The sequence below is a fragment of the Lepus europaeus genome, chromosome 12 (assembly GCF_033115175.1).
Source record: "Lepus europaeus isolate LE1 chromosome 12, mLepTim1.pri, whole genome shotgun sequence".
Classification (NCBI taxonomy): Eukaryota; Metazoa; Chordata; class Mammalia; order Lagomorpha; family Leporidae; genus Lepus; species Lepus europaeus.
Genome location: NC_084838.1, coordinates 5,046,451 through 5,073,434, shown reverse-complemented (window position 1 = coordinate 5,073,434; position 26,984 = coordinate 5,046,451). Strand labels below are relative to the sequence as shown.

Here is a 26,984-nt window from a genome sequence, read left to right as displayed (position 1 = left end):
CCGAACGACTGGACTGTCCCAGGTTCCCGGCTGTCCCGAGTGCTCGGTGTCACCAAGCCGGCTGGGAGGACCTGAACTCCATCACCTTCAGCACAGGGGTGAGGACGAGCCTACGCTCAGCCGTAGCCTGCACGGATGACCAGTGCCACAGCACCCACCGGCCCCTCACCGACACAGCTGACCTCCACGAGATCCCGCGGGAGCCACAAGGTGACCAGTGCCACAGCACCCACCGGCCCCTCACCGACACAGCTGACCTCCACGCCACGAGATCCCGCGGGAGCCACAAGGTGACCAGTGCCACAGCACCCACCGGCCCCTCACCGACACAGCTGACCTCCACGAGATCCCGCGGGAGCCACAAGGTGACCAGTGCCACAGCACCCACCGGCCCCTCACCGACACAGCTGACCTCCACGCCACAGGAGGCTTCACATTCGCATCCCTCTGATGGCGCAGCAGGTTAAGCCACTGCCTGTGATTCCAGCATCTCATGAGCACAGGTGCACAGGTTCAAGTCCAGGCTGCTCCACTTCCAATCCAGCTCTCTGCTGTGGCCTGGGATAGCAGCAGAAGATGGCCCAAGCGCTTGGGCCCCTGCACCCGTGTGGGAGACCCGGGTGAAACTCCTGGCTTCAGCCTGGCCTCGCTCCGGCTGTTGTGGCCATTTGGGGGGTGAACCAGCAGATGGAAGAGCTCTTTTCTTTTTTTTTTTTTTTTTAAGATTTATTTATTTTATTTGAAAGTTAGAGTTACACAGAGAGAGAAGGAGAGGCAGAGAGAGAGAGAGAAATCCTCCATCTGATGGTTCACTCCCCAACCAGCCACAACGGCCGGAGCTGTGCCGATCCAAAGCCAGGAGCCAGGAGCTTACTCCAGGCCTCCCACATGGGTGCAGGAGCCCAAGGGCCTGGGCCATCTTCCACTGCTTTCCCAGACCACAGCAGAGAGCTGGATGGGAAGAGGAGCAGCCAGGACTAGAACCGGCGCCCATATGGGATGCAGGCGCTTCAGGCCAGGGCATTAACCCGCTGTGCCACCGTTCCGGCCCCAGACCTCTCTCTCTTTCTCTCTCCCCCCCCTCTGTTTCTCTAACTCTGCCTTTCAAATAAATAAATAGATCTTTTTTTAAAGAATTATTTATTTGAAAGAGTTACACAGAGAGAGAAGGAGAGGCAGAGAGAGAGAAAGAGAGAGAGAGAGATCTTCCATTCCGCTGGTTCACTCCCTAAATGACTGTAATGGACAGAGCTGCGCCGATCCGAAGCCAGGAGCCAGGAGCTTCCTCCGGGTCTCCCAAGTGGGTGCAGGGACCCAAGGACTTGGGCCATCTTCCACTGCTATCCCAGGCCATAGCAGAGAGCTGGATAGGAAGAGGAGGAGCAGCCAGGACTCAAATCGGCGCCCAGATGGGATACTGGTGCTGCAGGAGAGGGCTTTAACCCGCTACATCACCTCACTGGCTCTCAATCTTTTTAGTTTAAGAAAAAAGTTAGACTTCTTTGAAAATATTTGCAAAATAAAAGAAATCACACAACATGAAATTAGCACTAGGCAATGCTAAGAGCGAAAACACTGCGTCGACTCAGCCTGGTGGTGGCACACGGATCCGGGCAACACGGTTAGGAGCAGGAGGAACAGCCAAACTGCTGTGCGTAGGGAATCGCAGTGTCGGGTCACACTGAAAGCAAAGGAACTCGGGAGCTCCCAGGTCCAGACGCCACTCCACCAGCTTCCATGGCTGTGATGCCACTCACGACGCCGTGGAGGGAGCAAACAGAACGCTCAGAAAAGAACAAAAGGATGCTCCTATGGGGAAAAAAGACAACAAAACCCAACACCGCATCGTTGGAAGTACTCAAGCGGCTGGGAGCAGCAGGTGGGCCGAGTGGAACACCGACGTCCGGCAGCCGCACGTCAGGTCCCTGCTCGGGATGGGACCTGGGGGGTGGGGGGGGTCCTCTTGGAAATCACTGGCCCACGAGAGCCTGAACTCACAGAATCCACGCAGACCCAAGGCTCCCAGTGCAAACCCGGACTCTGCGATGTCCTAGCCTGGGTGATCCCAGTAACGCCTGCCCCCCAGACAGCCCACGGCAACAGGAAGCACAGAAGCCGTCCTGGCTCCAAACGTCAGCTTCCACAGAACATTCCAGAAGCAATCCTGGATCCGCGCTCTCACAACAGCGAGCCCCAGCTCCATCGTGGGGAACGTAACAAAGAAGATGGAAATCCACAGAGCTGCAGGCAGGGGCCGACCGAGACGCTTCTGGCACGACTACGATGTCCGATGTCTGGGGCGGGCAGCCTGGTGGGGCCGGTAGAACGAATGCAAACCCTGGCAAGGTGCCGCCACTGCCTTAAGACAAGGGATTGCGGGCGCCGTGGCTCACTAGGCTAATCCTCCGCCTGTGGCGCCAGCACCCCAGATTCTAGTCCCGGTTGGGGCGCCAGATTCTGTCCCGGTTGCTCCTCTTCCTGTCCAGCTCTCTGCTGTGGCCCAGGAAGGCAGTGAAGGATGGCCCAAGTGCTTGGGCCCTGCACCCGCATGGGAGACCAGGAGGAAGCACCTGGCTCCTGGCTTTGGATCGGCCGTAGCGGCCATTTTGGGGGTGAACCAATGGAAAAGGAAGACCAGTTTCTCTCTGTCTCTCTCTCACTGTCTAACTCTGCCTGTCAAAAAAAAGAAAAAAAAAAAGACAAGGGATTGATGCGGAACGCCACACCCCGCTGTTCCCCGGATGGACGCAGCCTCTCGGAAGCGAACGCTCCCAGGGACCCACTTCTCCAAGGAGGTGGCCAAGGGCTCTGGGATTCAGTGCAACGCAGGGGGAGAGCAAATAGAGCGACGCCCACAGAAGATGCCAGCGAAGGCTGGTACAGAAATACATCTGTACCCAGTTGTGACTGTGCACACTTACACAGTCACACAGTTGTAAACAGCAACTGACACGGAACTGATACAGGAAATAAACGACAATCAATCTTGGTAAACAGCGAGGACCCAACAAAAGTGTGGCGAGAATTACGGTGGAGCGCGTTATGGGCAACTCACTGCTAATCAATTTGAGAATTCCTGGCGCAATGGATTCAGAATCATAAAAACGCAACCCACCAGGATCAACCGAGGAGTACACAGAAAAAACTGGATCGCTGTGGTGCAGCAGGTTAAAGCCCTGGTCTGCAGAGCCCGCATCCCATGTGGGTGCCTGTTCGAGTCCCGGCTGCTCCACTTCTGACCCAGCTCTCTGCTGTGGCCTGGGAAGGCAGTGGAGGATGGCCCAAGTGCTCGGGCCCTGCACCTGCGCCTGTGGGAGACCTGGAAGAAGCTCCTGGCTCCTGGCTTTGGCCCTGGCCATTGCAGAAATTTGGGGAGTGAACCAGCAGATGGAAGACCTCTCTCCTTCTCTGGTTCCACCTCTCTCTCTAATTCTTTCAAATAAATAAAATAAATCTTAAAAAACTGGATCAGGATTCAGTGAGACTTTTGCACAAAGAAGTGTCACAAAACCTGCAGAGAGCAGCTAATTCCATCCTACACGTGGTTTGGAGAAGACGACCAACACGCCAAAGTCACCAGGAAAGCAAAGGAGAACAGACAGGAAAGGGGACTTAGAGACCCGACTGTGTGAGGAGGGACCCTGTCGATGGAAAGGTCTGGAGTAAAACATTAACCAAACAACTCCGGCTGATGCATTTAAGGGAACACATCGCAATCTGACTGAGTGTGTCCCAGGAACGCCAATCGGGCTAAATGTGAGGAAACCAATGAACGTAATTTACCACATTGATGAATTAACGGAAGCAGGAAGGCGTTCAACGGGATTCAATATTAATCGAGCTCAAAAAAGCAGCAGCAGCAGCGCCAGCTCTCGGGAAAACAGAGACGAGGGAAATTCCTTAACCCCATCGAGGGCGCCTTCAAATCCCCCCCACCTTGTGTCCTCGTCTCCTGGGTTTGTCCTGACCCAATCCCAGCTGTGGCAAGCTGTCTCGGCCTTTCAAGTAAATGAAAACTAAAGAAGCAAAGACAGGCCGGCGCCGCGGCTCACTAGGCTAATCCTCCGCCTTGCGGCGCCGGCACACCGGGTTCTAGTCCCGGTCGGGGCACCAATCCTGTCCCGGTTGCCCCTCTTCCAGGCCAGCTCTCTGCTGTGGCCAGGGAGTGCAGTGGAGGATGGCCCAAGTGCTTGGGCCCTGCACCCCATGGGAGACCAGGAGAAGCACCTGGCTCCTGCCATCGGATCAGCACGGTGCGCCGGCCGCAGCGCGCTACCGCGGCGGCCATTGGAGGGTGAACCAACGGCAAAAGGAAGACCTTTCTCTCTGTCTCTCTCTCACTGTCCACTCTGCCTGTCAAAAATAAAAAAAAATAAAAAAAAAAAAAAAAAGCAAAGACAAAAAGCAGCCACCATCCATGTATCTGCCCACGGAGAGAGGAAAGCACCCGCCATCTGTGTCTGCCCACCGAGAGAGGACGTGGTACCGACTTCCCACTGACCCCAAAGGCTTTTCTAAATCAACTTTGCGTCAAGCTAACTTGTTTTAACATTTCATTTATTTATTTTTATTAGAAAGGGAGTGGGGAAGAGAGAGAAAATAGATATCCATCTGCTGGTTCATTCCCCAAATGCCTGCTCCAGCCACGATGGGCCAGGCAGAAGGCGGAAGCCTTGGACTCAGCCTGGGTCCCCCACGTGGGCGGCAGGGACTCAGCACTCGCTCCCTCACTGGCTGCCACCCAGGGTGCAATCAACGCGAAGCCAGATCAGTGCAGGAGCCAAGACGCCAGCAGGACCTCCGACGCAGGCTGTGGGTGACCAAGTGTGACCTGAGTGCCACTACCTGCCCCAACTTACTCTTTTTTATAAAGATTTATTTATTTATTTGAAAGGCAGAGTTACAGACACACACACACACACACACAGGTCAACCTTCATCCGCTGGTTCACTCCCTCAAAGCCCACAACAGCCGAGGCCGGGCCAGGCCAAAGCCAAGGAGCTTCTTCCAGGTCTCCCATTGGGTGGCAGGGCCCAAGCACCTGTGCCATCTTTTGCTGCTTCCGCAGGCCATCAGCAGGGAGCCGATCGCATGTGGAGCAGCCGGGACTTGAACTGGTGCTGCCTTAGGGGCTGCCAGTGTCCCAAGAGGCACTGTGCTGGCCCGAGAACACGTATGCTCACTGCGCCGGCCCGAGAACACGTATGCTCACTGCGCCGGCCCGAGAACACGTATGCGCACGTATTAAGTGATTTCAGGGAAGAACACATTGAGTCTTGAGGAGGGGGCTAAGCAGAACTGAGTAACTTCCGACCACACTACTTCCCTCCCAGCGAACGTGGCCAGAGGAGAGCAGCGGGGCGAGGCCGTGCAAGGGCCGACAGCTGTGGGCGGCGGTGACTTCCGCCGAAAGGGCGCGCACTGGGCCCTGGGAGGAGCCGGCACCAGCCTCACCACATCCCTAGCCGCTCCGGAGAAACAGCGCCAGTCCAAGCCCACGGTACAGCAGCTTCTGGGGGGGCTCTGACATGTGAGCCGCGAGCGGCCCCCGGCCACTGCTGCCCCGTGCGTTAGGACAAAGACCGGGTTCCAGTGGCGTTCCGAGTGGCCAGGCGCGTCCAGGGGCGCTCAGCCGCCCGCACTGACCCTCCAGAAACGCACTTTGCTTTGGAGAACCATGAAGAGAGCGGCACAGCTCGTGAGACCACCCCCACCCCCGGCAATTTACTCCCCACATCCTAGCGCCAAAGCGCCCGCAGAGGTCCGTGTGTGTGCGTCCCCGGGGCCGGGGCCCAGCGCACGCACACGCGGAGGCCGGAGGTGCTCTCGGCCGCACCTTACCTTCTCCACGTCGGCCTTGGTGACGTTGATGTCGGCGTCCATCTTCTCGAAGTACTGCTGGGCTCGGTCGGCCTCTTTGCAGTCGCGCTCAAACCGCCTCTTGCTCTGCAAGGCAGGGGAGGGGGCGTCACCGACGGAGGCCCGAGGCGCCCACGCCAGGTGAGGGGTCCAGCTGCACCCAAAGCCCACCCTCCACGAGCCCGTTGGCCAGGTGGCCTCTCAGGGGTGAGGTTAAAGCCTGCACTCACGGCCACCAGAGCAGCCACACTCGAGCTCTCTGGGCTCGGCACGATGGTTCCAGGAACAAATTACATCCTAGTGGGAGAGATCCGTCACGGCGACGGCGTGTTCCCGTCCACCCGCGGATCGGATCGAGCTTAGACTGAGTGCCAACGGGAAGGCCCACGCAGACGTTCGCGGGCTGCTGTCCACTTACCGCCTCGAGCTGCTTCCAGCAGGTCTCTATGTGCTGCTGTGCCTTCCGCCCATCGTGGAAGTTCTAGAAAGGGGACAAGACATCCGTGGTCAGCAGCCGCCTTCTCTCGCACGGACACGGGAGAAACAGTCCACACAGAGACATTTAAATAGCAAACACTGGGGGCCGGCGCCGTGGAACAGCGGGTAAAGCAGCTTCCTGCAGTGCCCGCATCCCATAGGGGTGCATGTTCAAGTCCCGGCTGCTCCACTTCTGATCCAGCTCCCTGCTAGTGCACCTGGGAAAGCAGTGGAGGATGCTTGGGCTCCTGCACCTGCATGGGAGACCCAGAAGAAGCTCCTGGCTTCGGACCAGGCAAGCTACAGCCATCGTGGCCATTTGGGGAGAGAGCTGGCAGGTGGAAGGTTTCTCTCTGTAACTCTGGCTTTCAAATAAATAAGTAAGTAAGTACTGAGTGTGTGCTCCAAAGAGATTTAAGAGTTACAAATCACAAGAGGAACTGAAAGCGAGCAGGGTCACAGGTTCCCCACGAAACTTCAGGTCCCGACTGGATCTGCAGGCGCCGTTTCCACAGGTGTAACAGCAGCGCCGTGGGGCGAGGACCGCCATCGCTTCCGCCGCCGCTGGGATTCAGGCACCAGCTCCTCGCTCATCCGAACCCCACCATTCGGCTGCCTTTACTCCATCAGAGAAGCCGCAAACATCCTCACTGCTAATTTCAAACATTTTTCTCACCCCAAAAAGAACCCCCCAAGTCTCTCAGCTGTCGCCCTCCCGGCTCTCACGCCCTCCCGGCTGTCACCGCGGCTCTGCCTGTGTGGGTGTCTCGTGTGGACCCGGTCACACAGGAGCACCAGGACGTCTGTGGCTTTGCCGAGTACGACATCATCCCCATTCTCACCCGGGCCAGACCTTAATTCCTTTTTGTCACCAGACGCCGCCGCAGCGGTGGCTACCCCACATTTCCCACACTGTGCCTGTCCTTCCTCACTTGGCAGACACGGGGCGGGGGTGGGGTCGGGTGTTACAATCGACGCTGCTAGATTTGTGTACGAGTTGCGTGTGGTCGGATGCTTTAAATGCTTCTTTAGGGGCCGGCGCTGTGGCACAGTGGGTTAATCCGCTGTCTGCAGCGCTGGTGTCCCACATGGACGCCGGTTCGAGTCCCAGCTGCTCCACTTCTGAACCAGCTCCCTGCTAATGCACCTGGGAAAGCAGTGGAAGATGGCTCAAGTGCTTGGGCCCCTGCACCCATGGGGGAGACCTGGAAGAAGCTCCTGGCTGCAGCCATCTGGGGAGTGAACCAGCAGGTGGAAGACCTCTGTCTGTCTCTTCCCCCCTCAACGCTGCATTTAGAAATTAACGCAGGCCTGGCAGGCTTTCTTATGTGAACAAGCAGGAGCCAGTGAGGGCTCCGAGCTCAGACGCTGGGAGGGGATCTCAGAGGGGGCCGCTGCGGCAGAGCTGGGAGACGGTGCAGTGTGACGGGGTCAGATTCCAGGTGTTTCCAAAAACACACACACCCCTTCTAACTGTGGGTTTATTCCTCAAATGCTCACAAGAGCCAGGCCTGGCCAGGCAGAGGCCAGGAGCCAGGACCTCCATGGGGGTCCCCCCCGGGCGGCAAGGACCCAAGCACGGGAGCCATCACCCGCTGCACTCAGGCGAGGAGGCAGGACTTGAACTCGGGCCTCCACTGTGAGAAGCGGGCATTCCAAATGGCGCCCCCCATTTTAAGATTTATTTATTAATTGAAAAACAGAGAAATATTGATCTTCCAGCCACTGGCTCACTCCCCAGACAGCTGGAGCTGGACCAGGCAGAAGCCAGGAGCTGGGAGCGTCCTCTGAGTCCCTCCCACGTGGGTGCAGGGGCCCAAGCGCTTGGGCCAGGCGCATCAGCAAGGAGCTGGATAAGAAGTGGAGCAGGCGGGACTTGAACTAGTGCCCGGATGTGGGATGGCACGGCAGATGGCAGCTTAGCTCAATGTGCGGCAACACCAGCCCCCAAGTGGCATCTCAGCCACCGTGCCAGAGGCCTGCCCGGAGTATCTTTTGATTCTCAGGGCGGGTCGGGTGAGGGGTAATGGGGCATCCAGGTGGGCCCGAGGTTGCTGGTCTGAGCGGGGGGCTCAGACGCGTGGCTGGGGGTGTGAGGTGCTGAGATCTGTTCGAGGCTCCCAAGCAGAGGGCCTGACGTTCACTGGGACCTGCGTCTGTGCTCAGCGGGGCCAGCCCAGGAGAGGAACGGGCATGAGGGGTGCTGACAGCCCGGAGACCCGGAGACCGGACAGCGTCAGCGAGGAAGGCAGACTGCAGAGGGAGAGATTCTAGGCGCACGGCTCTGTTAAGGAAACAGTGTCGTTTTGTTAAATTTTCTTTTTCCTTTTTTGTTAAAGATTTATTTTATTTGCTTGAAATGCAGAGTTAGAGAGAGGAAAAGGGAGAGAGAGAGGGAGGGAGGGAGAGAGGGAAGGAGGGAGGAGAGGAAAGGAGAGAGGAGACAGGAGACAGGAGAGGAGAGAGAGGCCTTCCACCTGCTCATTCAGTCCCCAGATGGCCACAACAGCCGGGGCTGGGCCAGGCAGGACAAAGCCAGGGCCAGGAGCTTCTTCTAGGCTTCCCATTTGGGTGCAGGGGCCCAAGCACTCGGATCATCCTCTGCTGCTTTCCCAGGTGCATGAGCAGGGAGCTGGATGGGAAGTGGAGCAGCTGGGACTGGAGCTGGTGCCCATATGGGATGCCAGAGCTGCAGGCGGCGGCTTAACCTGCTGCACCACAGCGCCGGCCGCACAATTTTTTTTTTTTAAAATTCAGTGAACTAAAATCACCTGTTCCTGCCATCCCCGATATCTCCCTCCTGGCTCCCCCAACTAAGCCGATAGACTGGTGGTGTCCCGGGTCCGTCTCCAGCCCATCAGCGTCCCTGGAGGCCGACCGGCCTGGGCCCACTGCTTTGGCTAGAGCGCCACGCCCAGGCCTGGCCCCTCCCAGAACAGGGATCTGCACCTGCAGCCTCTCCGGGCTGGCGGGGTCCCGGATCTTGGCTCTGGCCGGGCAGCCCTCCCAACTCTGCCGGTCTATGGCACACGCGACCTGTGCGCCTGGAGGCTGGGAGCAACAGCACTTCCCCATGGTGACCGGTGACCGGCCTGGACCCTGCCCACTCCTTGAATAAACCTCCTTCCTCCAATTACAGCTGTGAACGTGCTGCCCGTTTGCTGCCTGACAAGGTAGGCACTGGTGCCGGGCTGCACCGCGGAGGGGGCGAGGGGACAGGTCGGCCGAGGCCACAAGTCTGCCCTAAGTGCAGGCTCAGCGCTCTGCCCCCACACAGAAGATAACCGAGTCCCGTGTTTACAGAACAGGGCTCCTTTATAAGGGACTGCGGCGCGGTTCCCTTTGGGGTCAGGTTTCACTGTTTCTCTACTGCACATGGGACTCTCAGAAAAAGAATTCAGGCAAGGAGGAAGGCTGTCCCCCAGGGAGAAGGGACGGGGAGGCCGCGACAGACCCAGGCGACTTGCCTGCACCCCTGTGTGGGGCTCTCCCCGCTTCCCCGGGGACGCCCCCCCGGCCAGGCCCCGGAGCCTGGCTGGGATCTGAAATGCTGCAGCCCAGGGCGGTGCGCGGGGAGCGAGGAGCCCCGGATGGACAGATTGGAGAGGCCGCCCGGGTCAGCCTGTCCCGCCGAGTGCTATAAAAGGAAGCGTCTCCGAAGACAGCAGGCTTCCAGAAAAGGCCAATTTTGGAAGCACTGGGATGACTGACTGAAGGCCCACGCGGCGCATTCCCGGGCCACTCCTCCATCAACTTGCACAGTGTGTGCCTTCCACTTCACTGGCGAGTCCTCTGCCAGGAAGACGCCTCGGCCACACCTCCCCCTCCGCTGCTACAGTCACCAGGAAACTTCAGCTAGGGTCCTGTCATTGCATGTGGCTTAAGAGAGCAAGGTGGGGGCCAGCGCTGTAGCACCCCATATGGGCGCCGGTTCGAGTCCCAGCTGCTCCACTTAAGATCCAGCCCCCTGCTAGCGCCCTGGGAAAGCAGCGGAGGACGGCTGGAGCCGAGGTCCCTGGGCCCCTGCACCACGTGGGAGACCCGGATGGAGCTCCAGGCTCCTGTCGCAGCCATTTGGGGATGGAAGATCTCTGTCTCTCCCTCTCTGTAACTCTGCCTTTAAATCAATCAGTCCTTTTAAAACACAGACACAGATCAAGGTGATGATGGCCACTTTCCTCCAGTCTTTCCTCCCCAGCACTTGTCTTGTTACTTATTTGTTACTTAAGGGTGTAACAGGAGCCTTCAGGCCCAGTGTGCCCTGGGGGCCCTCACTCTCCCTGTCTGTCTGTCTCCTTCTCTCTCTCTGTCTCTCTCGACCTCCTTTAAGGTACAAGTTAAACAAAGGGGCTCCCCAGATCTATCTGTTGTTTGGTAACAAACAATAGGAGAGCGGTTCTCCGCACAGTGAGCCAGTGTGCGCCTGCAGCCCGTGCATAAAGACCAGTTGTTCTCTGCACAAAGATAACCAGGCTTGTTTGGGGCCCCGCATGAAGTCATCCCAGCTCTTCCCCTGACCAGAGAGGAGACAGGAAATGCCATCCCAAAGGGCCCACAGAGCCGCTCCTTATCTCCTCCGGGGAGAGAGGCTTGGGTTTCTGAAAACACCGTGAGGACGCCAAGGCCACACGCACCTATCTCATTCCAGCTTCGCAGCAGCACGTTAGTCTACACAGATGAAAACCAACCTTCAAAAAAACTTTCAAGAAATTTCCCGCCGAGACAGAAAGCAAAACCGAATCCCAGAGGACCCAAGGTCAGCAGGCACGAGGGAAGAGCGGGAACGGAAAGGCTTCCCAGAGTGGAAAGGAGCGCCGTGCGGAGCCGTGCCGACGGCCGCGGAGGGCTCCACCCCCGCTCCGCCACCCGGCCGCTGTCCCTTTAAGGCTGAAAACCGACGTGAGGACAGAAAAGGCGGGAAGAGTAGAGAGGGCACACTCAACCGAGGGCAGCGGCCGTGTGCAGTGTTAAATAAAACACGGAGGCCGGAGTGGAACGGAGAGGAACTGCTGACAGAGTGGGGGCAGTGGCCCCGACACGGCGGCTCCGAGCCCCACCCGGGCCTCCCCGGGCCCCCATGAACCCACACCCCGCCTTTAAACCCCAAATCGGAAACCAGGTACACGCATCCTGTTTGTACCCAGTGAGGCCCGAGCGTCAGAAAAGCACCATCTCGATGAGTGTGGCCCAGGTGCCACGTGCAGGGGCCCGGCTTCGCCCTGCACTGACCGCCCGGCACCGGGCAGGACCCAGGCCCTGGGCAGGGGCCGGCAGGCGGCAGGGAGCCCGAGTCTTCCTCTACTGTGCCTTTGCTCACTGCTCCTCTGCCGTGGGCTGTGCTGCCGCACGCCCACATCCAGCGCCGGCCCAGACCCCGCAGCCTCTTCTCCGTCCAACACGATGCCCTCTCGGCGCCTTCAAACGCCGGCCCCTCTGCAGGGCCTCCTCGGCCGACTTCCAGAACAACCAAACGGCTCCCGTCCCCCGCCGAGTCCCTTCCCCTGCCACAGAGCTGCCACCTGCACACGAGATCAAGGAGAGCGCCAGGTGGACAAGTGGAGCTCTGGGGGCCGCAGCGGCCGGGCTGGGGGCCTTACAGCCTGACTCAATCTCCCACGGCTCAGGCCGACCGCGTGCCCGTGTGTGCGGGGGCCGCTGGCAGCAGTGGCTTCAGCAGAAGGCAGCTGGGTGCCAAGGGCCTGGGCTGTTCGGGGACTGGCCAGATGCCAGTGCCGGGACATGGAGGAGGAGGAGAGGTGGGCTGGGGCCGGACCTCGCGTGGCCTCCCCGGACATGAAGAATGTGGTGGAAGCCACTGGAAGACTTGGGAAGAGAAGTGGCCCCGTCTGAGCTGCGTCACAACAAGCCCGAGCTGGCTGCCCTGCAGGGGGACGTGCAGGGGACGACAGAATGGGGGCCAGGGGAGGCTGTGGCCCGTGCCTTCCCTGGCCAGAGCTGGCTGGGAGATGAGGCTGGCCACGGGCAAGTGTGGGAGATGAGTGAGGAAGGTCAGTGCAGCATTCCCAGGAGACAGGAGGACCAGCTGGACCAGGACAGACGTGGAACAAAAGGACAGAGAGAAAAGTTCCCATCTGCCACCCCCTGGCTCGGGGCACCTGCGCCCCACAGCTGAGCACCTGACTTCCAGCTCTCTGCTAACGCACCCTGGGAGGCGGCGGGTGAAGGCCCGGGCACTCAGGTCGCTGCCGTCCGCCTAAGACCCGGGTGCAGTTCCGGACTCCTGGCTTCTGCCGTGGCTTTTGCTTTCATTATTCATTAATAACTTAACCTCTAGAAAACGGGTGCCGGTCAGGGGCCGGCGTCATGTCTCAGCGCACTAAGCTGCTGTGGTGATGCGGGCATCTCATCTGGAGTGCGGTTCTGGTCCCCCACGAGTCCAGGCTGCTCGGCTTCCCGGCTGCTGCAGCCATCGGAGGGGGTGAACCCGCAGACTGAAGATACCGCTCTCCTTTCAAATAGATCAACCTTAAAAAACATCCACCCTGCATAGCTGCCTTACAGGACACGAAGCCTCTACACGGGGCTAGAAACTGGACTTCTTTTCCTTTTTAAGGCTTATTTTACTTATTTGAAAGACAGAGTCACAGAGAGAGAGAGACTGATTCCATCTGCTGGTTCACCTCCCAAATGGCCACAATGGCCAGGGCTGGGTCAGGCAGAAGCCAGGGGCCCAGAACTCCATCCAGGTCCCCATGTGGGTTGGGGCAGGGGCCCGGACACTTGGGCCATCTCTGCTACTTTCCCAGGTGCATTAGCAGGGAGCTGGATCAGAGTGGAGCAGCCGGGACTTGAACTGGCGCTCACATGGGATGCTGGTGTTGTGGGCGGCAGCTTATCCCGCTGCCCTACAACACGGGGCCCAAATAGGCTCTGCTCAACCCCAAATGTTAGAAGGAGCGTTCCAGCTTCCAGTGTAGGATCGATTTCCAAATATTTCCGAAACCTCGGGAAGCACTTAGTTAAGGGGTCTGTCCAAGGTCGGGGCGTCTGTGGGGACGCCCTGTGGCCCAGAGGATGGAGCAAGCGGCAGGGGGCGTCGCATGAGTGCCCAGTGGCGCTGCCTGTCCACCTGCAGGGGGCGCTGGCCAAGAACCTCCAAGTCCCCTGCGAAAGCCATGGACCTCCGGCTGCTCACGCACGGTCAGCGGCGATCCTCGTGGATTACCTCGGACAGGCTCGGAGCGTGCAGCTGGCCCAGACAAGCCCTAAACGCTTCCGCAAGCAACAGTTGCAGAAGGGAGGGATGTATTCGTCATCAACTCCGAAGCACCCAAATCTCAGAAGAAGCCAACTCGCATCCAGCTCAGGGGCCCAGCCACACACCTGGGGCTCTCGCCCGAGTCTACTGGCGACCACTAATCCTAACAGATGGCCGCGGCTCCTGCATGTTTTGACCTCAAAGTCTCCAGCCTGGGAGTTCAGCTTGGTAACAATCTTGCCTCTCCCGCCAGGGAGGCAGCCCCCTGCAGTCCGGTTCCTGTAACTCACTAACAACCCGTGAGAGCCTACAGCTCAGACAAGAAGCCGGGAGGGAAATTAATTTTAATAGCATTAAAATCAGGCACAGCTACCGAAATCCTGATGATTAAAATGGAAGGATATAAACTGGGCGCTGGTGTTGTGGCACAGTGGATAAAGCTGCTGCCTGCGACGCCGGCATCCCATGCGGGTGCTGGTTCGAGTCCCTGCGGCTCCTCTTCTAATCTGCTGTGGCCTGGGAAAGCAGCAGAAGACGGTCCAAGTGCTTGGGCCCCTGCACCCAAGTGGGAGACCCAGAAGAAGCTCCTGGCTCCTACCTTCAACTAGGCTCAGCCCTGGCTGTTGTGGCCATCTGAGGAGTGAACCAGTGAGTAGAAGACCTGTCTGTCTGTCTCTCTCTTTCTCTCTGTCTTCCCTGCCCCCTCTGTAACTCTTTCAAATAAATAAATTTTTTTTAAAAGGGTATAAATTATATGTATACTGGGACTAGTACTTTTTTTTTTTTTTTGACAGGCAGAGTGGACAGTGAGAGAGAGAGACAGAGAGAAAGGTCTTCCTTTACCGTTGGTTCACCCTCCAATGGCCGCTGCGGCCGGCGTACCGCGCTGATCCAAAGACAGGAGCCAGGTGCTTCTCCTGGTCTCCCATGCAGGTGCAGGGCCCAAGCACTTGGGCCATCCTCCACCACACTCCCGGGCCACGGCAGAGAGCTGCACTGGAAGAGGGGCAACCGGGACAGAATCTGGTGCCCCGACTGGGACTAGAACCCAGTGTGCCAGCGCCGCAAGGCGGAGGATTCGTCTATTGAGCCGCAGCACCGGCTGGGACTAGTACTTTTGAATATTATATTAACATAAACCTATCTGTAAATGACACTGGGAAGCAAACTCGGAAAACGTGGGTTTCCATCCACAGCGGACCGTGGGTTTTGTTCTTTCATTCAGTCACTAACGTTCTTTTAAAATTTTGGGAGCCTGTAAATGAGTCCTAGCTCCCCCTGACCCCAAAAGGAGAGTAAATTTTAAAATGTTAAGAATTCTATTTTTTGTGCTCACCTGAAAAACAAAACAATTACAATATTCTCTGTGAATCTGAACAAAACCTAAGAAAGAACCAGGCAACCACGACCCTGCGGGGAGCTCACCCTGCTGCTTGCTCTCCTTCCCCACTCGCTCCTGCTCACCACCACCGAACCCCAGCAACCACGGCCCCAAGACAACGTCCCCGTGCTGTGCGCTCAGCCTGCATTCACCCCGGGGCCCGGGCAGGGTTCCACCACTTCCAACGAGAAGGTGCGGTGGGGCCAGAGACACGGCCACCGGTCAGGGAGCTACACAGGGCAGGTGGGGCTCTGGGGGGCTGCACAGGGCAGGTGGGGCTCTGGGGGGCTGCAGAGCCCGTGCCTGTCCTCCCCTTGCACCCCCACCTGCCGGCAGCCCCAGCGCAAGGCGGAAGCACGTGGCCCGCCGGTCGTGGGGCACAGGGAAAGGCGCCGGATTTGCCCTCCCATTTGTGTCCCTCTGTGTCCCTCTGCCGAGGACGAAACGCTAACATCCCACAGCGGCTCTGGACGGCGTCCTTGGCCTTGGTGAAGAACCCGCCTCCCAGTCCTGGCTCCACCCCCAACCCCAGCGTCCTGCTCCTGCCCACCCCAGGTGGGGCAGGTGACGGCTGGAGGAATCGGGTCCCTGCCACCCAAGTGGGAGACCCGGGTGGAGCTCCCAGCTCCTGGCTTCACCCCCAAACCCAGCGTCCTGCTCCTGCCCACCCCAGGTGGAGCAGGTGACGGCTCGAGGAATCGGGTCCCTGCCACCCAAGTGGGAGACCCGGGTGGAGCTCCCAGCTCCTGGCTTCACCCAGGCCCAGCCCTCGCTGCTGTGGGCATTTGAGGAGTGAAGCAGCTGATGGCGCTCTGTCTGTCTGTCTGTCTGTCTCTGAAACTTCAAAGAAAAAAGTCATCATAAAAATTAGAGTTTAACCAGGAAAAGCCAAGGTGGCCAAAAGCCAAACTCCAAAGGGAAACCCTGGTTACCAGGAGGCCCCAAATAGCTCCTTTCCCAAAGCCAATTGCAGAGGGAGACGTTCCCACCATGAAATCCAGCGTCCCTGCGTGTGAATGGAAACACTCGATGATATAAAGAAGGCGCACGCGGGCCCGCGCTGCCGGGGAGGGGCCCCCTGCCCCCGCCCCCTTGCCGCGCTGCCGGCTCCGTATCTGGGGAGAGAGGCCTAACACAGCCATCTTCATCCCCACGGGACATGGCAAGGGCAACTGTGACGTGCAGTGGACGTCGGCTTTCGGGATCCAAATAATGAAAGAACCAACGGCATCCGAATCATTTGTAAAGATACCGCGTTAGCACAGCGTAGTGGCACGCTGCACGGTCAGCAGGCCGGCGGCAACCACTGTGCCTACGGCAGGAGCCTGCTCCCAGCCAGGGCTCGGTCCTCCCGCCCGCACCTGCTGCCCAAGTGTCCCCCGTGTGCCCCAAATGGCCTCCTGGGGCCCTGACGCGTCGCCTCCGTCTGAGGGAGCAGAGAAGGGGCTTCAAGGAAGCTCCAGGCCGGCAGCTCCACCCAACGGAACGTCTGACTCAGGTCTCTGCTTGGAAATCCGCAGATACAGGAGCGCGGTCCTCTAAGACATCATTCAGTGTGTGCCTCAGCCACTATAATTCACTCCATAAAAGTACTATAATTTCTGATAAAAAAAGGGAAAAGAATTCAAACACAGACATGACTGCCCATAAAAAAGACCTACGATTACCACGGAGTAAATAAAACAAAACAACTCAGTCCCCCGTGGCAAAGGCGCACGAGGCCCCTCACCAAGGAAACAGCAGGAAAAGCCGGCCTCCTCCGGCCCCACAGAGCTGCTCTGGGCCCGGCAGGCACGTGGGGCCCACGCACGTGGGTTGAGGAAACCCCTGGAGCTCACATTCTAGTGTGAGATGGGGGGGAAGCCGACAAGCTGGCACAGAAAACGTGAGACGCGGGAAGTCCCGGGCAAGAGAGCGGGAAGCCGGAGACGGTGCGCGTGGAGGGGAGGAGGGCTGGGGGCAGGGAGGGGGTCTTTAAACAAGGTGGGCAGGGAAGAACCCAAGTGCCCGAGGAGAGCAGGTGCACCGGTCCTCGGGCAGGTGCGCGGCGGGCACGGCGAGGGGTGGCGGGGAGGCCAGCGCCTGTGGGCTTCCCACCTAAGACTCGCTCCAGACACAGAGCTCCTGTTCGCTTCTAAGGCCCAGGCTCTGTGGGCGCCGGGTGGAGGGTGGTCAGGGAGGAGACCCAGGGCACTGAACAAAGTAACAAACAGGAAGAAGACAGGCCTGGCGAGGTCGGGGGAAGGCCAGGGAGCAGGTCGGCCGGCTCGGACTCCGTATTTGTTTTATCTTCCTGAGGCCCGTGGGCTCTGCTTCCCTGCTTCCTCTCCATATCATATCTCTGCGGAAGACGCCAGGGCCTCTCCCCCTCAGCGCCACGGACGCCCGGCCCTGGGTCCTGGAATTCTCTGGGTGGGGCTGAGCCGTGCCCCGCTCAGTGGGCGGCAGTCCTGGCCCCAGCCACATCCAAGGCCGCCCGTGCAGGGACGGAGCTGCCCGGGGTCGATCAGGCGTCCTGGTCCAGGGCGCTCGCTCTCATGCAGACAACACAACTCCTTCGTCAGCCCGATTTTTAACTCTGTGGACTGACCTGAAGGCACACAGCTCTTCCTAAGCACACGGCAAGGCCTACGCTGCACATGTGTAGCTCAGCAAGCGCTAAACTCAGATGCTCAAAGGCCCTGCCATCCCGGCCTTTGCACTGGCTGTTTGCTCTGGGGGGCTCATCCCGGGCCACTCCTCCCCATCCCTCCAGTCTCGGGGTGAAATTCTTCATGTTACGGTCCCTGGAAGCTTGTCCCTGGGCCCCAGTCCCGAGCATGTGAGATTTTCTCCCATTAAATGCTCTCATGGAGCGGCTGGCGCTGTGGCGTAGCAGGTAAAGCTGCCGCTTATGACGCCGACATCCCATATGGGTACAGGTTCAAGTCCCGGCTGCTCCTCTTCCAGTCCAGCTCCCTGGTCATGGCCTGGGAAAAGCAGCAGAGGATGGCCCGAGTGCTCCGGCCCCTGCACCCACTTGGGAGACCTGGATGAAGCTCCTGGTTCCTGGCTTTGGCTTGGCCCAGCCCTGGCCATTATGGCTATCTGGGGAATGAACCAGCAGACGAAGGATCACACTCTAACTCTTTCAAAATAAATTAAATATTACTAAAAATAAATAAGTAAATAAATGCTCGCATCAATGACACCTGTACAAGCAGACTTCTTCAAAACCTTCGTGGAGGGGCTGGTGTCCCATATGGGTTCCAGTTCAAGTCCCGGCCGCTCCACTTCCAATCTAGCTTCCTGCTATGGCCTGGGAAAGCAGTGGAAAATGGCCCAAGTGCTTTGGCCTCTGCACCCATGTGGGAGACCCAGAAGAAGCTCCTGGCTCCTGGCTAAAGACTGGCCCAGCTCTGGCCATTGTGGTCATTTGGGGAGTGAACCAGCGGATGGAAGATTGAGCTCTCTATTTTTCCCTTTCTCTGTCTGTAGCTCTATCTTTCAAATAAATAAATCTTTAAAAAATAAAAAAATAGGAGCCAGTGCTGTGGCTCAGCAGGTTAAGGCCCTGGCCTGAAGCACTGGCATTCCATACGGGCGCTGGTTCTAGTCCCGGCTGCTCCTCTTCCAATCCAGCTCTCAGCTGTGGCTTGGGAAAGCAGTGGAGGATGGCCCAAGTCCTTGGGTCCCTGCACCTGCGTGGGAGACCTGGAGGAGGCTCCTGGCTCCTGGCTTCGGATTGGTGCAGCTCCGGCCGTTGCGGCCATTTGGGGAGTGAACTAGCGGATGGAAGAGCTCTCTCTCTCTCTCTCTCTCTCTCTCACTCTCACTCTCTTTCTGTAACTCTGTCTTTCATATAAATAAAATAAATTTTTAAAAAATAAAATGAAAATGGCTAAAGCAAATTTAAAAAAATAAATAAATAGGCCGGCGCCGTGGCTCAACAGGCTAATCCTCTGCCTAGCGGCGCTGGCACACCAGGTTCTAGTCCCGGTTGCCCCTCTTCCAGGCCAGCTCTCTGCTATGGCCCGGGAAGGCAGTGGAGGATGGCCCAAGTGCTTGGGCCCTGCACCCCATGGGAGACCAGGAGAAGCACCTGGCTCCTGGCTTCAGATCAGCGCGGTGCACCGGCCACGGCGGCCATTGGAGGGTGAACCAATGACAAAAAGGAAGACCTTTCTCTCTGTCTCTCTCACTGTCCACTCTGCCTGTCAAAAACAATACAAAACAAAACAAAATAAAAATAAATAAATAAAAAAGTTGTGGAAAACGGAATGAAATGGTTACTGCGTGTTCCCCGCGGTCTCTCTGGGGCCCCATACCCTGACTTTGCTTGGCCGTCACAGTCGGGATGACACATGATCTCTGCCACTCCTGAACGCGTCCTCCGTGTCCCCTGGAGCCACATCTGTTGCTGGTTCACGTTCCTCCGTGGCACCGGGTTTCTGTGGCCCCAGAGTCACATCCGGAAGTCTACGCCTGGACCACTCTGCCTCTCTATTACTGGGATCCGGTTACACAAGCAGTCAGAGGCAACGACACGGGCAGCAGCCGAACGGAGAACGAGGGCAGGCTCTTGACCAGGCTGTCCTCCGGTTAGCGACACAAGGCCGCGGTGCCGATGGCGGGCGCGGAGGGAGCGGGGTAGGGGGCTGCGGCCAGGCACTCTGTCCGCCTTCTTTTTTTTTTTTTTTTTGACAGGCAGAGTGGACAGTGAGAGACAGAGACAGAGAGAAAGGTCTTCCTCTTGCCGTTGGTTCACCCTCCAATGGCCACTGCGACCGGCGCACCACGCTGATCCGAAGCCAGGAGCCAGGTGCTTCTCCTGGTCTCCCATGGGGTGCAAGGCCCAAGCACTTGGGCCATCCTCCACTGCACTCCTGGGCCACAGCAGAGAGCTGGCCTGGAAGAGGGGCAACCGGGATAGAATCCGGTGCCCCGACCGGGACTAGAACCCGGTGTGCCGGCGCCGCAAGGCGGAGGATTAGCCTGTTGAGGCACGGCGCCGGCCTGTCCGCCTTCTTAACCCCCTCCCCAGCACCTCTCACGCCAGTGTTCCACCCAGTCCAGACCACACCGCCCTGCTGCCTCTTTATGTCGGCTACCTTCAAATACAGCAGACTCAAATCCCTCACTGGATTCGCATACCGGGGTCTGCAGGCAAGTTTTAGGAGTGGTGAGGGGGCCTTGAAACTGCCCTGGAGACCCCGAGAGCCTGCCCGGGAGCAGGGCCTGCCGTTTCCGTAGGACCCCCAAGGCACGGCACACGTGGCCCCACTGAAGCTCCCAGGGACGCCCCCGTCGGCTGCGCCCCCCCCCCCCCCAGGCAGAACGGCGCGGAAGCCGGTTACCGATTTCCTCTCCTGTTTCAGCTCCTGCACGTAGCGAGCCAGGTCCACCATGATCTGCGCCGTCATGTTCTCCGAGATGAGCTCGTGCTGCCCCGCGTAGTCGTTCATCTCGTTCAGGGTGGAAAGGAAGGCCTTGCAGGACGTGTACCTGCGGGGCAGAGCACAGGCGGGCGCGCCGGCTCACACACGGCCCCGGCCCCGGGGAGCAGCCCCGGAAACCAGGTTAATTGGCGTGGACCTCTGGGGTCCCGAGGATTCCTCACGCGCCCAGGGCTCAGCCTTGATTACAGCGGAGCCGGCTCCTCCCTCTGGAACCGCACCTCCCCGCAGGAGGCAGTGTCCGGCCTGTTAGCACCTGGTCCAAACACATCCAGGCTGAAGGTGCGGACACGAGAGGACAACTCAGATCTAAGCCACCCACCCACACACACACGCGTGTGCGTCCTTCAGCCGGCCACTTCCAGACGCCTTCGTGGCTGGCCGACAGGGACGGTAACGTGACAGCCCTCCGGATGTTGTAAAGCCAAACCAAGACTCATGGCACAACCAGAGTTCCCGTATCGGCTTGATGAGGCTAAACTTTTCCCAGTTACTTTAACTGAAGCCACCTGAACAGGCCCAGGGCCTCGGTAGAAGATGAGGGCATCGAGGACGTTTCTACCGTTCTCTCCCCTAATTTAAAAAGTGACCCAGAGGCCGGCACTGTGGCGGTGTGGTTAAGCACTGCCTGTGACACCAGCATCCCATATCGGAGCTCTGGTTCCAGTCCCGGCTGCCCCACTTCCGATCCAGATCCCTGCTCATGTGCCTGGGAAGGCAGCAGAAGACGGCCCAGGCGCCTGGGCCCCTGCACCCACGTGGGAGACCCAGATGGAACTCCTGGCTCCTGGGTCCGCCTGGCCCGGCCCTAACCATGGCAGCCATTTGGCAAGTGAATGAGCGGACGGAAGGTTCATCTCTGTCCCCCCCAGCCCCGGTCAACCTGCCTTTCAAATAAACCCTTAAAAACACGACATAAAAGCTGGCCTGGCCCAGACATGAACGGAGACACCGTCACTCTTGCAGCTCTGCCGGGGCGTCCACACACGGCCAGTCAGCCACGATGCACTCACTTGTACTCGTCCTCCTCCTTCGAGTTCTTCTTCGGTTGGTATTTCTTGGAAAGATTCCTGGAATGGAAACGCAGATACGTCACTCACAGAGGAGGATGCTGGGGAAATCAGGAGGGAAGACAAAGCGAGTGCTTCGAGTTTACACTAAAACAAACGAAAACACGCAGCGTCCCCAGCTGCAGTACCCCCGTCTTCCTGTACCCACAAGTGTGCTGAGCGGCCGTTACCAAAGACCCGCACAGCTCTGCCCAGAGGCAGAGCTGCTGGGAACGGCCAGGGCCGCCGCGGTTCCCAAGGGCACGGCAGGACCCGGGTGGGCGACACCGGAGAGTGCAGACAGAGAATCCAAGAGTCCGAGTTAGAACTCAGCACCGAGGGTGTCTTTCCAAGGCTGAGTGGCTGTCCCTGCACAGAGCGGACGAGAGCCACTGGGGACCAAGTCTTCCGCGTGGCAGACAGCATGTTGGAGATGTCTGTGCTGAGACACTTAACCAGAAAAACCTGTTCTGGAGACACAGAGAGCAGGGAGCGGGTGAGACAGCGAGAGACGGCGTCAGCTCCCATGCGCTTGGTTCACTTCCCATAGGCCCCCAGTGGCTGGGAGCTCAACCATGTCTCCCCGAGCCATCACCTTCGCCTTCCTGAATCCCTACGAGCAGGAAGCCGGGATCAGGGACCAGAGCTGGAACCTGAACTCGGGTTCTCTGACGCGGGACACGGGCATCCAGACCACCAGGCCAGTGCCCCTCCACCCAGGGGTCTCGTCACCCACCTAACAGGCACACGCCGAGCACACAGCCCTCTCTCAGTTCCCTTCCCAATCCTACCTCCAGGTTAAGAACCCAAATGCTACTGCCTACGTTCATCGCGCTTAAGGACCCACAGAAACTAAGAAGTGATCCTGAGAAAAGAAAGCCCTCCACTGCCCTCCCGGCCGGCGCCAGCCCCCGGTGCTGGCCACTGACCCTCGGCGGGGCCCCCGCCGCCGCCTCCGTCTCCACTTCCTTGTTGCCGTTCCTCTCTCAGGTATCTTTATGATTTCTCGTTTCACTTTTACTTCTTCCACTTCCCTGAAACCCAGACTCATCCAGAAAAATCAGTCTCCCACGCTGAACGCGGAACCTTTTACAGATGAACTGAAATCTACGCACATCTTAAAGAAACAGGATGAGACAAAGCCAGGGGCATGGACGGATGGACATTCCAGGGGCCAGTGTTGTGGCACAGAAGGTAAAGCCCGCACTGCATATGGGCGCCGGCTCAAGTCCTGGCCGCTCCACTTAAACTCCAGCTCCCTACTAATGTGCCTGGGAAAGCAACAGAGCGTGGTCCAAGTGCTTGGGCCCTGCACCCACATGGGAGACCCGGAAGGAGCTCCTGGCTGCGGACCGGTCCAGCTCTAGCTGTAGTGGGAATCAAGAGGCTACTGCCAGGACAGCGCGACCTTGGACTAATCCATGTGTCCCGCTCCTCGTCCGTAAGCTGCAGCCGGTGTGGACATCACTCCGACTGTCCCTCCGACGTGAAGTTCTGAGGGACGGTCCACCATCCGGTGCAAGATATTCCAACTATTGCAATGACGCTAGAAAGACAGACGTGAGCACAGAACCATCTAGAAATTACTGGACACTCTGATTTTTTGAAGGTTGTGAAAACGTGAGCGTGCGTTGAAATCTATCAACAATGGTACGTTTTTTTCTGGTGCTGTGTTTATCTGAGAAATCCAGATACAAAAGAACACGAGAGAGCAAGATTTTCTTAAACAGGAGGAAAAAAAAGCAAAAGAAGAAATCTTTTCTGTTCAAAGCACAGCCTGGTGCTTCTCAGTTGCTCTGTCACAACCACTCCTGGAGAGGCAGACGGAGGGGCCAGCACCGCGGCACGGTAGGCTAAGCCTCCACCTGCGGCACCAGCCTCCCAGTGAGGCACCGGTTCAAGTCCCAACCTCGCTCCCGGCTAATGGCCTGGGAAAGCAGAGGAAGACGGCCCGCGCGCTTGGGCCCCTGCAGCCGCATGGGAGACCCGCAAGCTCTTGGCTTCAGATGGGCCCACCTCCAGCTGTTGCAGCCATTTGTGGAATGGCCAGCAGACAGAAGACCTCTCTCTCCCTCTCTCTCTTCCTCCCTCCCTCTCCCTCTCCCTCTCCCTCTCCCTCTCTGTCTCTCTCTGTCTATATCTCTGCCTCAAATAAATAAATAAATTTTTTAAAAAAGAGGCAGATGTAGGGGCAGGCGTTGTGACATAACGGGTTAAGCTGCTGCCTGCGATTTGAGTGCGGCTACACCACTTCCACTTCAGCTCCCTGGTAACACACCTGCGAACGCCGTGGAAGACGCCCACATGCTTGCGCCCCTGCACCCAAGTGGGAGACCCAGATGGAGTTCTAGGTTCCTGGCTTCCGCCTGGCCCAACCCCAAGCATTAGGGCCATTTGGAGCCTGAACCTACACATGGAAGATCTCTCTTTCTCTCTCTACCTTTCAAATTAATAAACCTCTTAAAAAAGAAAGAAAGAAGAGGCAGAATAAAGACCAGAACAGTCCAGGTGAGGAACGAAAGGGGGCGCAGGTGAGCGGACACAGAATCGAGAGATTCACTCCAAGTCCAAGAGAGCAGCACGCCCGGGACAGGGGCCCCGGCGAAGCCTCGGTGGCCCCGTGGGACACACTGCTATCACATGGTTTTACAGGGTGACCGTTCTTCTGTTAACTGCTATTTACAAATCCACATCCCACATAAAAATTCTTTCAAAACGGTTACGTGAAAGCAGTTCATTTAAATCCATGTTTTCTTTTTAGCCGTCATAAACATCATTTTCATTTCGCGTGGAGTTGACGGGAGCCTGGCTTGGACAGAGCCAGGTGAGGCCAGGGCTCCCTCTGGCCCCCCGGGACCCAGGGACCTGTGGTGGGAGCGCGGGGGGGGGGGGGAGGGGCAGGAGCGCTGATGACTAATTCATTCCATAAACACCAGCAGGAGCCCCCGGCCAAGGCCAAGGAGATGGGTGAGTTCCGGCCCCAGGACGCCTCTCTCCAGAAGCGCCACAGGAGATCGGCTCTGCTAGTGGGGGGAGATTTTAACATCGAGCAGGCAGATGCACTGTGGAAAACATCATTTTTAAAAGATTCACCTAACCCCATTCTTCCGTTAATGCTAAAAAATTTATTTACTTGGATTTATCTGAAAGGCTGAACCATCTGCTGGTTCAGCGCCCTGACGCTCACCACAGTCAGGGTTGGGCCAGGCCCGGAGGTAGGAGCCCGGAACTCCATCCAGGCGTCCCACACGGGTCCTATACGGGATGCAGGTGTCCCACACGGGTCCTATATGGGATATGGGTGTCCCACACGGGTCGTATACGGGATACGGATGTCCCACACAGGTCCTGTACGGGATGCGGGTGTCCCACATGGGTCGTATATGGGATGTGGGCGTCCCACACGGGTCCTATACGGGATACGGATGTCCCACACAGGTCGTATATGGGATGCGGGTGTCCCACATGGGTCGTATATGGGATATGGGCGTCCCACACGGGTCCTATACGGGATATGGGCGTCCCACACGGGTCGTATACGGGATACGGGCGTCCCACACAGGTCCTATAGGGGATACGGGCGTCCCACATGGGTCGTATATGGGATGTGGGCGTCCCACACGGGTCCTATAGGGGATACGGGCGTCCCACACGGGTCGTATATGGGATATGGGCGTCCCACACGGGTAGTATATGGGATGTGGGTGTCCCACACGGTGGCTTGACTGCTGTGCCAACCATCTGCCCCTGAAAACATCATCTCTACAAGGGTGGGGTCCTTCAAGAACCCCCAGCTTGCCCAAGGACAGGGAAGATGGCTCCTCCAGTGCGATGCTGGGCTGGATGGTGGTTTTGACAACCACACAGAGGCCTTTCAACAGGACACACCCGGCTCCAGCCCCTCCTAGTCACCAGGTCCAGGGCAGGGCCCAGGAATGTTTTGGCTTTTTCCCCTTGTTTCATTTTCTTAAAAAGGTCACCACGACGGTGGCAGAATGAAACTCAAATCAGAAAACTCGGCTTTCCCAGCACCAAAAGGTGAAAAACAAAAGGCAGGGACACCTTAAAAACAGCCCCGGCCACTCGGGCAGAGCGACAGGACAGGAAGAGGGACAGGGACCAGTCCCCGGCCACCCACTCAGGCAGAGCGACAGGACAGGGAGAGGGACCGGTCCCCGGACACTCGGGCAGAGCGACAGGACAGGGACAGGGACCGGTCCCCGGCCACCCACTCGGGCAGAGCGACAGGACAGGGACCCCTCCCCGGCCACCCACTCGGGCAGAGCGACAGGACAGGGACAGGGACCCCTCCCCGGCCACCCACTCGGGCAGAGCGACAGGACAGGGACAGGGACCGGTCCCCGGACACTCGGGCAGAGTGACAGGACAGGGACAGGGACCAGTCCCCGGCCACCCACTCGGGCAGAGCGACAGGACAGGGACCCCTCCCCGGCCACCCACTCGGGCAGAGCGACAGGACAGGGACCCCTCCCCGGCCACCCACTCGGGCAGAGCGACAGGACAGGGACCGGTCCCCGGACACCCACTCGGGCAGAGCAACAGGACAGGACAGGGACCGGTCCCCGGCCACCCACTCGGGCAGAGCGACAGGACAGGGACCCCTCCCCGGCCACCCACTCGGGCAGAGCGACAGGGACAGGACCAGTCTCTGGGGCTGAAAGCCGCCCCACCCACTGGTCACAGAAAGGGAAATAACTGATTCGGACAGAGGGAAAGGAGGCAGGAAGCCCCAGAACCTGGTTAGGGTCAGGGGCTCAGCAGGTGCACCTCCACTTCCCGGACTGAGTGCCTGCGGCAGGCCCTGCAAACCTAGGGTCCCCCAGGACTAGGACAGCTCTCTGCCCAGTGGAGACCCCAGGACAGAGCTCCGAGCACCACAGCCAGTCTCAAAGCCAGCTCCAAACCCACCCTGACCTCAGCTTTCAGCAGCCTGCGTGGACCACACAGCCCCCCAGCCCCCTCCCCCCAGCGCCAGGTGAGGAGGGAGGGAGGCCGGGCAGGGAGCAGGCACCCGAGCACCCAGAGAACAGGTGCTGAACAGACGGGACACTGAGTCGGCCTGGGCCTGGGGCTCTTCATACGCTTTATTACCGTTGTTACTCATGGTTTACACATGAAAATGATGACGCACCGGCCAGCACTCCGCCCAGATCAGCCACCCGGGCCAGGACCAGGAGGACACCCCCGGCACTGGGAGTCGGACATGAACCTTCCCAAGCTGCCCAGGTTACAGGGGAGCAGGACGGAAAGATGTCAGGTCACATAAAAGGAAGGGAAGGGACAGAGAGAATGACAGAAAAGCCAACCTGTGAGAAAGTCACAGGGGAAAATAAACACAGTGTCGGGCCAGGGCTGTGGTGTGTGGGGTAAAGGCTGCCTACAGCACCGGCATCCCATGTGAGCACCGGTTCGAGTCCTGGCTGCTCCACTTCCAATCCAGCCCCCTGCTAATGTGCCTGGGAAAGCAGTGGAAGACGGCCCAAGTGCTGGGGCCCCTGTACCCACGTGGGAGACCCGGAAAAAGCTCCAGGCTCCTGGCTTT

At 58.5% G+C, this 26,984-nt stretch overlaps 1 protein-coding gene across 6 annotated transcripts in view; it reads right to left on the bottom strand.

The window, feature by feature from the left end:
* FNBP1 (formin binding protein 1) overlaps nt 1-26,984 on the bottom strand; it is a 122,901-nt gene that overhangs the window by 38,248 nt on the left and 57,669 nt on the right. For all 6 annotated transcript variants that reach the window (XM_062207377.1, XM_062207380.1, XM_062207378.1 and 3 more), the window contains exons 3-6: nt 21,386-21,442; nt 20,274-20,421; nt 6,279-6,341; nt 5,843-5,947 (exon numbers count right to left, since the gene is read on the bottom strand). In XM_062207377.1, the coding sequence (XP_062063361.1) occupies nt 5,843-5,947; nt 6,279-6,341; nt 20,274-20,421; nt 21,386-21,442 (373 nt within the window). The remainder of the gene's footprint in view (nt 1-5,842; nt 5,948-6,278; nt 6,342-20,273; nt 20,422-21,385; nt 21,443-26,984) is intronic.